This window comes from Pyxicephalus adspersus, chromosome 1 (assembly GCF_032062135.1).
Source record: "Pyxicephalus adspersus chromosome 1, UCB_Pads_2.0, whole genome shotgun sequence".
NCBI classification, from domain to species: Eukaryota; Metazoa; Chordata; class Amphibia; order Anura; family Pyxicephalidae; genus Pyxicephalus; species Pyxicephalus adspersus.
In genome coordinates this window covers 42,598,236-42,610,373 of record NC_092858.1, presented here as the reverse complement: position 1 = coordinate 42,610,373, position 12,138 = coordinate 42,598,236, and the positions used below count along the sequence as shown (strand labels likewise).

Below are 12,138 nucleotides of genomic sequence, written 5' to 3'. Positions count from 1 at the left end.
AGTAAATGCAGCGATGGCTACACCTAAGTCATTGAAATTCAGTATGTGAAGAACCAAAGCAAGCTGTGGTATATGTAGTTCTACAGCAGGACAATTACCATTAAAAAAAAAGAAGGAAACAATAGGCATTTCTTTCCATAAAAGGCAAAACGTGAACCGGTACAACAGACGGACAACAGGAGAAAAAGAACAGCCATTTGAGAACATTATCATTGTAAATCTGGCCAATATCCAGACTTCAGAGCATTGGCAGCTGCTTAAGAATCCTTTGTGCTCAAAAAAGAAGGAAACATTCAAAGCACTACCTGGAAAAAATATTCAGAAGTTCAGATCAATACAAAATAAAATTATATTTGACACATACCAATCAGCCTTAACTACACTGAAGTGTGAGGAAAGTAACAAGCGTTATAACATATATGCATGAATGGGTTCCTGAAAAAAAAAAAAGGCTAAGCACAGTTTTCAGCCCAGGAAAATGAATGCAAAACTGTAGGCAAATGCACAATATGCTCTTTAACACTGCAGTCAATGCTGCTGGACCTGAATCAATAAATGCAGAAGGGCAAAGAGTGCTGCTGTCTATAGCTGCACAAGTAAACAGGGGGGGTTAATTGTGTCTTTCCTAGATTTATTTAGTTTATATAAATCAATACATGTAATTTTATACCACGGTCATCATTTCAACATTCACCTTTTAACAGAGGCAGCTGTCAAAAACATCTAGGACACATTTAGAAGCAAGCGGAGAGACAACTGCTCATGTTCTATTGATATAGTTAGTAACAAGATTACAGTTCTCATGTTACAATGAAATGTGTATCATAAGGGCAGAGGGATCCCAATAATCCTACTCTCTGCTAGGATAGGGGCAGTACCATACCTGTAAACTGCTTGCAACTGCAGCAATAGAGAGAAAAGCATCTGGACCTATTTATTAAAAATATTTTTTTGTAAAAAAACAAACATATGTGCCCACCTAAATGTTTAGCCTGGATCAACATGCCAATACAGCAGTCAACACATGAACTAGATGAGATACCTGACCTGGTCAGCCATGTTCCCTGATCTATTATGTAGGGCAGGGGTATGCAAACTCAGGCCGTTAGGCCAGATACGGCCTAGTCGGTAGTTCGCACAGGTCTAACGCCCCCTAGCTGATCCAGCCTAATGTCGGCCGGCAACCCACGGCTCCAGGGCCGCGGGTTGCCAGCGGATCAGCCAGGGGGCGTTAGGAACTACCGGACCCGCCCCCTTGCAGTGGCACCCCTATTTACCGCGGCCGGCGTTGATACTTCAGCCTCCGCGGTAAGTAGGGAAAGCTCCCTGAAGGGAAATACTTCACCTCTGCAATGCATATGGAGGAGAGGGATTTCACTTCAGGGGGCGTTCCCTGGTGGTGGGTGGAGCCATTAGGGCGGGTCCGGCATAAAACTTTGCCGACCCCCTGATGTAAGGTTTTGTTTAGCCTTTGTCATAATAACTTGTGGTATGATGTTTCATTCTTTCAAGTCAGCTCACAAAAAGTGAGAAGACATCACTAGATATTTTCAGTATGCGCTGAATACTAAACCAAAAAAAAGAAACCAATGAAGCCACCAGGCCTAAAGAATGGTAGGTTTATTTGGTCCATTGGCCAAACTGGTCTAAAAATATGCGATTTTGATGCTGTTTTGATAGGCTAATGCAATGTCAACATTTATGTCCAGCCATAGTCACATTTTTTAAAAATATGTATTGATGGGAGAGTTGGACTGCAAGTAAAGTCTTCTCCAGCACATCACGAAGTTTCTGAATGGGCTAAATCTGTGGTGGCCAATCCATGTGTGAAAATGATGTCTCATGCTTCCCAAACTTTTCTTCTACAACTTGAGCCCAAGAAATTCTGACATTGTTACAATGGAACATGACAAAGGTCACAATGACCAAATTTAGAGGTTTTGTGTTTAAAATGTTTTTTAAAGAGACACTAGCATCCTGTCTATAAAGGGACAGGTAATAGTCCCTGAAAGCCACCCCCAACCCTATCTCCCCTCCTATTGTGTGTTAATTCCCCCACCTCCTAGATTGTAAGCACTTCTGGGAAGGGTCCTTCCCTGCTGTATCACTGTCTGTATTTGTCTGCCATTTGCTGCCCCTATTTAACGTACAGTGTAATATGTTGGCGCTATACAAATCCTATTTATTATTATTAATAACTCACCTAACTCAGTCAAAGACATGCAATCCTTCTTTTAGGATGAGCATGTGACTTTCTGACAGGTAGTTCATAGGCCTAAGGACTGTCACATGACTGTGTGAGTAACATCACCACTCTTCTGGTCAACAACACTGCTAATTTCCAGAACTGGCTGTTGGCCAAAATTAAAAACATAGACAAAGTCATGGGCCAAACCTGAAACTCAAATAGCACCGCTACTACAATTCCTTGCATCTATAAAACAGTCCAATGCGGGGCCACGCATAGGCAGAGAGGCCACTGGTCTACAGCACAAGTGACACCAGGAATTGTAGTTAGTTGTAGCCACAGGCCAGCTGCAATTGATATTTAGGATTCCTTTGGGGGCCAAAAGAAAAGGACGTTGCGGGCCAGAGTTTGAAACCCCTGGTGTAGGAAGTGAAATATTCAGCTAGGCCATGGCTGACATCACCACTCCAGCACCAGAGCTCCCAACTCTTCCCAGCTGCCCAGTTGTCTATTGTATGTACGCTACAACAATGACACGAAAGCCCTGACTCCCCAGGCCGCACAATATGACATGGGTAGTCACATATAGCACGCTGCTGCTCCGAATAACTACTTTGTGGCTCAGAAGAGCAGACTAGCCGCACACCGCCCCCAGACACACCAACAATTCGGAGGTACTAATTCAGCCATTAAATATGTTTCTGTAGGCTCCGCCATACCTTTAGCTTGTGAATATCCACAGTTTCCGCCATGTTTCTCACTCTCGTCTGTAGCCACACTCCCAACAAGCAAAGCTATTGGCCCGTCGCACACGTGACGTCACGTCCACAACAAAGCGCGGGAGTTTATACTACGTTTTTCTTTCCTAAAACTGCAATAAAATCTAAGAGTTCAGTCACATACTCCCATATACTTGGCTTAACGGCTGGCTAAAACTAAATTTCTTCTACAAATACACAATAATTCTTACGAACGGCGTCACCTGACCAGGAAATGATTTTCATTGGTTGGCCACGTTGTACGGTAATGAGAGTGAGCCAACCAGGGAGAAGGGACTTCGAAGCATGTAAGCGAATCAGAATCGCCTTGAGGTCTGCGCAGGAAAATTACGTAATACTGTTCTCTCCATCTTTGTTATGGTCAGAGGCTTCTTTGTAATTAGAATAAGCTAGGCTGGGCGCCATCTTGCATGTGGAATGACGTAACTTGTTCTCCGCCCTATACTTCTAGTAGCGGAAGTGGCGGTGTTTCCTGGAGACCGGTGACAGGCGGAGGCCCTAGCTACAGGTAAATGGTGCTGGTGGGGGGTCTAGGGGGGTGTGGTCGGTGCAATGCAGAGTGGAATCTCCTTTATATTAAAGCTGCTGATTCTGTACAGGGAACTTACATTTATTGCCAGTACTCAGAGTTCAAAATGGCAACTTCCTGCAACAATCCACCCACATGAGCTGAAGGCGCAGTGCCTGCATAGTGAGGCCTCCTGGGAGCTGAATCCCAGGCAGACATGAAATGCCTGGAGAGTGTCAGCTCTATATCAGTATTAGACCTGGCAGGGCTACCAATCAATGGGGTTTAGTGAATGCTAAAATAATAGAAGGGGGGCTGATAGGAGGAAGAAGCAAAGTGTAACTTTCAGTAAAAAAAATAAACTTTGGCCTTTATAGGTCGAAAGACTCTGTGACCATTCCCTATCCCCCTTCATAATGGGTTCTGTTTCCCCACCTCTAAGATTGTAAGCTCTTCAGGTCAGGGTCCTCTCCTCCTGTGTCACTGTCTGTATCTGTCTGTCATTTGCAACCCCTATTTATTGTACAGTGCTGTGTAATATGTTGGTGCTATATATATCCTGTTTAATAATAATATTAATAATCCTAGTTCAGTAGGTCCTGTGCCACTGAAATCCTTGTTGTGTTCTACAGCCATCTTTTCAATAGAAACACAGGCTACATTTGGTGCCCTGGAAAGAGATATTGTATGCTACACATATAGGAAGGGCTGCAGTCTGGTGATGTATTACAGTAAAAAAAGAACTTTACAGCTATAAAAAGTCTTTATTTTACAACGTAGTTTTATTATGCTATGCTGGCGGCCTTCTTATCAGTCCTCCTCCTGTGTCACTGTCTGTATCTGTCATTTGCAACCTTTATTTGTTCAGCGCTGCATAGTATGTTGGCACTGTATAAACCCTGTTTAATAATAATAAGAATAATATTAATGATATATCAATGCAAGGAAGCTACCAGCACCGAGCAGAGATGAGAAGTTATATGCCAGGCAGGAGAGTTGTTCTATGTCTGTTAGGACGTTATACAGGTAGACCCTGCATTAAGGACATCCGACATACAGACGCTTCCTAGATACGATCCGGGCTTCCCTGCTGGCTCCTGTGCGGGACAGAGCCTTGGAGGGGGCAGTTTGCACGACTTGCTAAGGAAATCTTTTGCTAACCACACCTGAGGTTGTTGGTGATCTTAAGGACTGAGCTCTTTCTGCAGCCTCTTGTAACTCTTTAATCCCAAGTGTGACTCAGGGTAAAAGAAACCTGCTGAAAGCGGTAACCCAGAGTCATACTCGGGGTAGGTAAAAAACAAACACTGACCTGGTCCCATTGGCGTCCTTCAGTGTCCTGCCATCCTCTGGCCGCGTCCTCTTACACGATCTGTCCACCGGCGAGTGCACCAAAAGTTCCTGGTGACGTCGGCGTGTACAGCCACCGCTAGGGGTGCGGCAGGAATTTCAAATTATTCTGTATTGCATTCAATACAAAATAACTGTATTGAATGCAATACACTGAATTTATTTGTCTAAAAGCAGTACAGTGTCTTTCTTGAAAAGTTATTTTACAGTATAATATAATAGTATGAGTACAATAAACTTTGAAAAACAAAATCATGTCAAAGTTTAATATTAAATTTGTTATTACATTTATTTTTTTAAATTTATTATTTTGACATGATTTTGTGTTTCAAACTTTATTATACTCATAGTATTATATTATACTATAAATAAATTTTCATGAAAGACAATGTACTGATTTTGGACATATATATCCGGACAGAAATGAACCACCCAGGAGGTTAATGACCAAGACAAACTCTGCAGTTGTTTCTTTTTGCATATCAAAGCACAGCTTGCTCCAGAAATTAAAATCTATGTTCCATAAGGATTTTTTTTTTGCTTTGTTTGTGATTAACTCACAGTGAGGATTTTTTACAGTAACTGACTTCTCACTGCCTAATAATATGTTGAGACAAACATCTGTTCTAATTGCATTTAAGAAAATAAGGTACCAGTCTAACTTGCATACAAATTGAACTTTAGAACAAACCTACAGTCACTATGTCGTATGTAACCCGGCGACTACCTGTATAGCATAGGAAGTGTGCACCTTATACCCTCCTACGGACTGGAAGAGTCAGACTACTGGTCCTACACAATGCAGCAGCCCTGGTCCCCATCAGTCTGAAATCTATCGCCTGCACACTGCACCAATCAACAGAGCTGTCATACCCAGAAAATCCTTGGCTGCTGCATGGTATATGAGACTCTCCATCATTCTGCCTGCACAGGGTTTTTTAACTCTTGCTGTATCTTATTGCAAAAATCAAAAAACAGCATACTTATTACTGTAAATGCTGCATGACTATATCAAAGTAATAATTACAGGCGGTGCAGCTGGGCGTATTATATAACCACTACACATTGACCATGTTTCTATGTGCTATACCAACTTAAAATAACCCTTTTGTCTTTCAGAATGAATGTTGGGGTGGCTCATAGTGAAGTGAACCCCAACACACGGGTGTTGAACAGTCGAGGAATATGGCTGGCCTACATTATTCTAGTGGGTTTCCTTCACATAATTCTCCTAAGCTTTCCATTCTTCAGTGTTCCTGTTGTCTGGACCCTGACTAATGTCATTCACAATCTTGTAAGTTATTTCATTCAGACATAGCATTTTTATACAGATTATTTTATTTTAGGAAATAAAACTTGTGTCAGATTGCTATTGTCCTTTTTTGGGCAAAGTATTTTAAATCCTTTAAAAATATATACTTATTATCAGTCTGAGTTTGGCAGTGCTGGGTGTTTTTGACAAGCTGAGCTCCTTGCAAGCAATATAAAAAGGCATAAAGGACAAAAAGCATTTCAGCTGGGTTTCCTATGCTCAGTGTTGAGGAATTTTTCTGTTACTTAGTAAAGTTCTAATTGACTATTTGTCCATGTTTTGCCCGTGTCCACATTGATTGGCACAGGTATAATTGTGGTAATCTTTTCTGGTGTATTTTCCTCTCAGGTCATGTACCTGTTTCTGCACACGGTGAAAGGGACTCCTTTTGAAACCCCTGACCAGGGTAAGGCACGACTTCTCACTCACTGGGAGCAAATGGACTATGGAATCCAGTTTACATCTTCTCGCAAGTTCCTCACCATAACCCCAATAGTTTTGTAAGTATTCTATTTTACCTTGTTGGTGCAGACAAACAGGAACAAAATGAGCAGGCCAGGAAGAAGGTTTTATAAGCCAAACACATACAGAACCCCTTCTGACACATAAACTATAGCTTGTAACACTGTAGCACTGACATATTAAGCAGTGCTTTACAAAGTCCATAGTCATGTCACTAGCCGTCCCTCAAAGGGGCTTACAATCTAATGTCCCTACCGCAGTCATATGTCATTAACGTAGTCTATGGACAATTTTTGGCGGAAAGCCGATTAACCTAACTGCATGTTTTTTTGGAATGTCATCGGAAACCGGAGTACCCGAAGGAAACCCGCGCAAATACTGGGAGAACCTGTAAACACCATGCAGTTAGTGTCCTGGCTAGAATACGAACCTGGGGTTGCATAAGCCAGAGTGCTAACCATCGAGCCAACCATGCTGCTCATTTGATCCAGTAATGGTTGTGTTTTATGGATCCTCTTGATGTTAACTCCAGTCTAAAGCTCCCAAATTGGTTCTAGCAATCTCTGGATAAAACCATAAAATATTAGATTAGCATTTATCACTTTAGTCTATTTGACTAGCAAAAGAGTTCTTGTTCTGGAAACACCAGGGCTGGGATGATCAGAATACAGTTCTTGTGTATGAAAAATGACTTACTAGTTTAACGTGTCAGCATTGGGTATAATTACAACATATTACTGAATAAAGTTTTATCTATGCTGTAGTTCCCAGCTTCAGTTACTGTATAAAATCTGTAGGCAAAACATCACCTAAGCAATAAACATAGCAGAGCCAAAACACGGAATAGACAGGATACCAGTTATGTCAGGTTGTGTATATAAACTGCTGTATACCTCTGCCAGTGATACATAGACTGTTGGTGAAGGTAGAACATTTTCCCCACTTCATGGTGGGCAGGGGAATCATCCATCTGCTTAATTGCCTGTACTGAGTTGTGATTTGGGAAATAAAAAAACAAAATACTTTTTTATAAGGGCTTGTTGACCTTCATGCATTCTTAATATATAGGACACCATAAGGAGAAATAAATAAGGCTTTTTGTCACAGGTTTTCTCCATGTACAACGTTCCTGCTGTAGTGCCTGTGCTGTGTTATAACACAAGCATTACTACATCTTCTAGGTGTAAAGGGGCCCCTAGACGTTATCCTACTAAGGGCAAATATAATAATCCAGAGATTAGTGCTGACCCCCAATCTAATTTGGGGGGGGGATATACACGGTACAATGTTTACACATTATATAGAACAATATTAAAAATAGGCACATGAGGTATAACCTCTGCAGTTCATACCGCAGAAATGGCCCATTCACCTCCTCTGTTCTCTTTCAGATATCTCCTTGCAAGCTTTTACACCAAATATGATCCAGTCCATTTCCTTATCAACACTTTGTCGTTGATCAGCGTCCTCCTTCCAAAACTTCCACAATTCCACGGTGTCAGGATATTTGGGATAAACAAATACTGAAGAGGACTTTGTATCCAGATGTCCGCCCGTCAGATAAGACGTAGCCTGCCCTGCAGAGTTTGCTGGGAAAGTTGATATTTATTCTTGTGCTGAAGATAACTGGCTGTTACCTTGTGTGCAAACAGGGTCCCTTCTTTTATGCAGTTATCTTTTTTTTTTTTTTTTTTTTTTTTTTTTTTTAATGGTGGTCTCAATTATTATGGGCAGATGGATAACCGATCATTTGATGTGGCCTATCAAAGCCCCTGTTGTAGACAATATATTTTGGACAATGCCATTTTGCTTTAAAAATCATATAATTGGTTTCATTCAATCAGACATGTTGTTTTTACTGACAGATGAAGAATGTACAGTGATAATCACCAGCTGTGCTGACAGGGTTATAAAGAAAGCTGTAAAATAGTTTTATTTTTAGCTTATCTTGATTCTGAAGTGAATTCTACAGCATCATTTTATGTACAATCCAGGCAATGGTGAAATTAAATTCCTGAATGTATAAAGGGAGAACCTGTCCAGGGTCCCTTTTTTTTTTTAATAAGCTGTTGCATACCGGTTTGCTGTTGAAACTGAAGGGTTTGCTGTTTATCTGGTGTTCTGGGCATAGCTTTTCTTCTCTTATAAATCTAAGCAGGGTATTCCCAGACTTAGTAGTTCCAAAGTCAAAATGTCACTGTAATTTCTGTTATTCCTCCTAGCACCATACATTGCTCCATTTCTCCTGTTTTATCTTTGTGAGTTTTCTAGCAGTTGCCTGGCTACTTTTGTCATGCTGGCAGCTGAGTGCTCCCCGCATAGAGGACATGAGGGTGTGCAATAAGATGCTTTTATTTTATTTTTCTGTGTAGTTTATGGGTATAATTTAGTCTGTCCCACTACATATTTTTATATTATGACCTATTTTAAATTTGAATAAAAAAATCTCAAGCAGTGTAATGTGTGAGAATATCATAAATCTGATTTATTTAAATTAAGTTTAAGTGATGCACCCCATTGATTTTTTTATTCAAATTTAAAATAGGTCATAATATAAAAATATGTAGTGGGACAGACTAAATTTTACCCATAAACTACACAGAATTTATTTTTTTTTAAGCAGACATGATTCTAATATTTGCCTGGTTGTGACCATTATTTTGAGCATGTACCATCTGCTTGAGGAATCTTGCAGACTCCTTTTTAATGGGCTCTTCATTAGATGACTACAGAACTGGTCAGGCTAAAACCTGAGCCTGTGCCTCACAGGAATTCAGAAAAGTTCCAAAGCAAGGACACCCATGTAATTACCCGTTCATCACTGCTCTTTCCAGATACTCTTTTCTTGTAAACGATAGTCCATTTATTTTTGTTAGTTTTCTATCCTACCCATATATACTTAGTATCTCACAAGTAACAGAGTGACATCGATTGGGCGCAGCGAGTCTTTATTTAAATTAACCAAGGAATGTATGTTTCCTACTAATAATCTGCCAAAAATCTATATTATTGTTGCCACATACTTTCTTTACCATCTATAAGCAAAGCACAGCATGGAAATAAGCAAAGAGCTGTGTATGTGATAATCTCCAGCTCCCCTGTCCGGCATTAAAGTCTACCTTGCTCTAACAAGTGAGGTCCATTTCTCAGGTCAGGGCCCCCTTTCCAACTGCACAAGTAATTTAAAAAATGTTCCTGTACAGGATAATTATATACCTACCTTGTAATGCTAGGTCACGGTGACATCACACTACTTCCGGCAATCCAAAATAATATAGAGCATCCCAAATCTTGAGACAATACTTTTGCACTGGACTATAGTGTCCCATTATGAGATTCAGGGTACTCTGTTTCTTAAGAAAATGGAAGTGGCCAGGCAATGCCGAAGGTGGGAGGAACATTTTTCACATAAAGAGAAATCAGATGATTTTTATAGGGGGAGGGGGCACAGATTTAATAAGCAGTCCTTAAATTTTATTCTGTGGTTTGCTTTATATTTTTTATGGTAACATTACCATAAACAAAACCTAATTATAATTATTATTGTTTTTATGTTTGCTCTAATCATTTTCAGCATGCAGATCCTTTTTATGTTTCTCTAAGGCTACATAAACCCTCAATCTAACCTATGTCATTATAGGATAATAATGCTTCCAAAGCTAGGAAACCTTGTAACATGCCTTTTTTATTTAGAATCGGTGGCTTATCTCAGAATTTTGGAAGCAGTGACTTGCTAAAAAGAAAATTCTTTCTTGTATTTGTTTTCCACATTAAGTGGTTTCTTGGCTACCAAGTCGTATGTCAACTCTCTATTCCCCTATCCATTGACACCTTGCCTTACATAAAAATAAAATAAATGCAGAAAGTCAATATTTAAAGCTGAACTCTAGAATTAAAAAAAACTTCACCACAAGAGTTGAATGCTCATTTAGTTTGGGGGGAAACTACCTGTACTTACCTCATATCTCTTGATGGCCAGTGCAGCTTCTCTGGGTTATGGGTGGACACCCAGAATCCTCCATTACAGTGTAAACTTGCTGTTTATGTATCACCTAGACCTAAACATTTAATATTTACAGTTCAGGGGGTGTCCTAAGGTTTATTTATTCTTAAATCCTGAAGTTAGGCAGTAAGCAATTGGCTCTTGCAAATATGGGATGACCAGAAACAAAATTACTGTTCATATACAAACCTTCCAATGGCTAGAAAAAATGAATGTGCAGATCCTACAGTCACATTAGTATTTTATGCAAGTAGTTTCATGCCCTTGGTTCTGTTTTATTAGAAAATTACCAGTATTGATCCAACAATTAGTAACAGTTTTTTTGGATTTACAGTTAAAATATTGCTGGCCTGAAAAGCCCTGGAATGTCCTAACTGGCTGTTATATGGCTAAGACTAAAATACGCTTACAGCTAGGCATTGTAACATCAGTTTTGCCCTAGGACTGGCTTTGTTCCTTTTTACATTCCATTGCTGTAAACATTATGACAGCAACATGTTGCTCTAAGAAATCACAGCAGAATCCATTACCCTGTGCAGTAATCTGTAAAGATATTTTTTATGACTTTACCTGCTCCTATACTTTTGGAAATGCATGCACACCTGGAATTATAATAGAGGGTAGGTAAAAGAGAGAATATCTGAGCATAGAAAGTGAAGAAAACTACAAAATCTCAACAGCTATGTAAAGGCAACAGCTTTGCCATTTCTGCCTCAATCCCGAGTGTCGGCTGGCAGCGTTACTTCCTTGGTCAAGAGATAACCAGTCATTAGTCTTGAGATTTATCTCATACACAGAAACATTGGGTTCTTGTGCTGCTTGCAAAGCAAGTATCAGAGGTTTTGGGCAACCTATGTATAGACGCAGTCACTGAATCGTTAGTGTCTATATACCCTTAGACTTCTGGAACTGTCTAGTGTAAGATGATATGCAAAGTTGGTAATAAGGGGGAGACTATGACTATGCCAATATTTTTGACACATTTTAGATTTATAAATTAAATCAACATTCTGTGTTGAGCACTGTGCTGTACACACTACTACAGTTAACGGATGCTGGATAAAGGTGCAATTCAGGATCCAACAGGTCTAGTCCTGGAACAAAGACTGGGTTTAGAAGGTATAGGCACTAACATGGTCATTCTACCTATAACTTTACTGCTCAGTTACACTCTTGCAGCAAGGTTACAGAATGGAGTTTAGACTGAACTAGTGGTGTGTTTGTTCAGGTCAGTGGCTTACAATATAATACACACAGGGTGACAAGAACAGCCCTGCCTGAAGACATTGCTGAAATCACAAACTATATACAGAATTAAAAAAAAAAAGTTTATATTACAAAGACCAAAGCCTTGTGTTTTGCAGTGATGAAGCCCAATCTGTAAGTGTGTGTATATAAAATGTATATTTCAGGTGTAATGTTCTGGCAATGTAAACCAATAAATGTGACATGAACAACTTACTTGATTTATTTTTCATTCATAGCATTGCATACATAACTACCAGAGGCCTTTTCAGCCTCTTTCCACAAGCTGCA

At 39.9% G+C, this 12,138-nt stretch overlaps 2 protein-coding genes across 2 annotated transcripts in view; one reads left to right on the top strand and one right to left on the bottom strand.

The window, feature by feature from the left end:
- The window catches only part of SARNP (SAP domain containing ribonucleoprotein), a 36,118-nt gene extending 33,007 nt beyond the window's left edge, over nucleotides 1-3,111 (bottom strand). The window contains exon 1 of the mRNA XM_072398771.1: nucleotides 2,908-3,111. Within this exon, the coding sequence (XP_072254872.1) occupies nucleotides 2,908-2,940 (33 nt within the window). The 5' untranslated portion in view covers nucleotides 2,941-3,111. The remainder of the gene's footprint in view (nucleotides 1-2,907) is intronic.
- Nucleotides 3,112-3,346: 235 nt separating this feature from the next.
- ORMDL2 (ORMDL sphingolipid biosynthesis regulator 2) lies at nucleotides 3,347-12,063 on the top strand. Its single transcript, XM_072408502.1, has 4 exons — nucleotides 3,347-3,475; nucleotides 5,945-6,119; nucleotides 6,486-6,637; nucleotides 7,991-12,063. Exons 1-4 carry the CDS (start codon nucleotides 3,378-3,380, stop codon nucleotides 8,124-8,126), a joined length of 561 nt encoding a protein of 186 aa, XP_072264603.1. The 5' UTR covers nucleotides 3,347-3,377; the 3' UTR covers nucleotides 8,127-12,063.
- The last annotated feature ends 75 nt before the right edge of the window (nucleotides 12,064-12,138 follow it).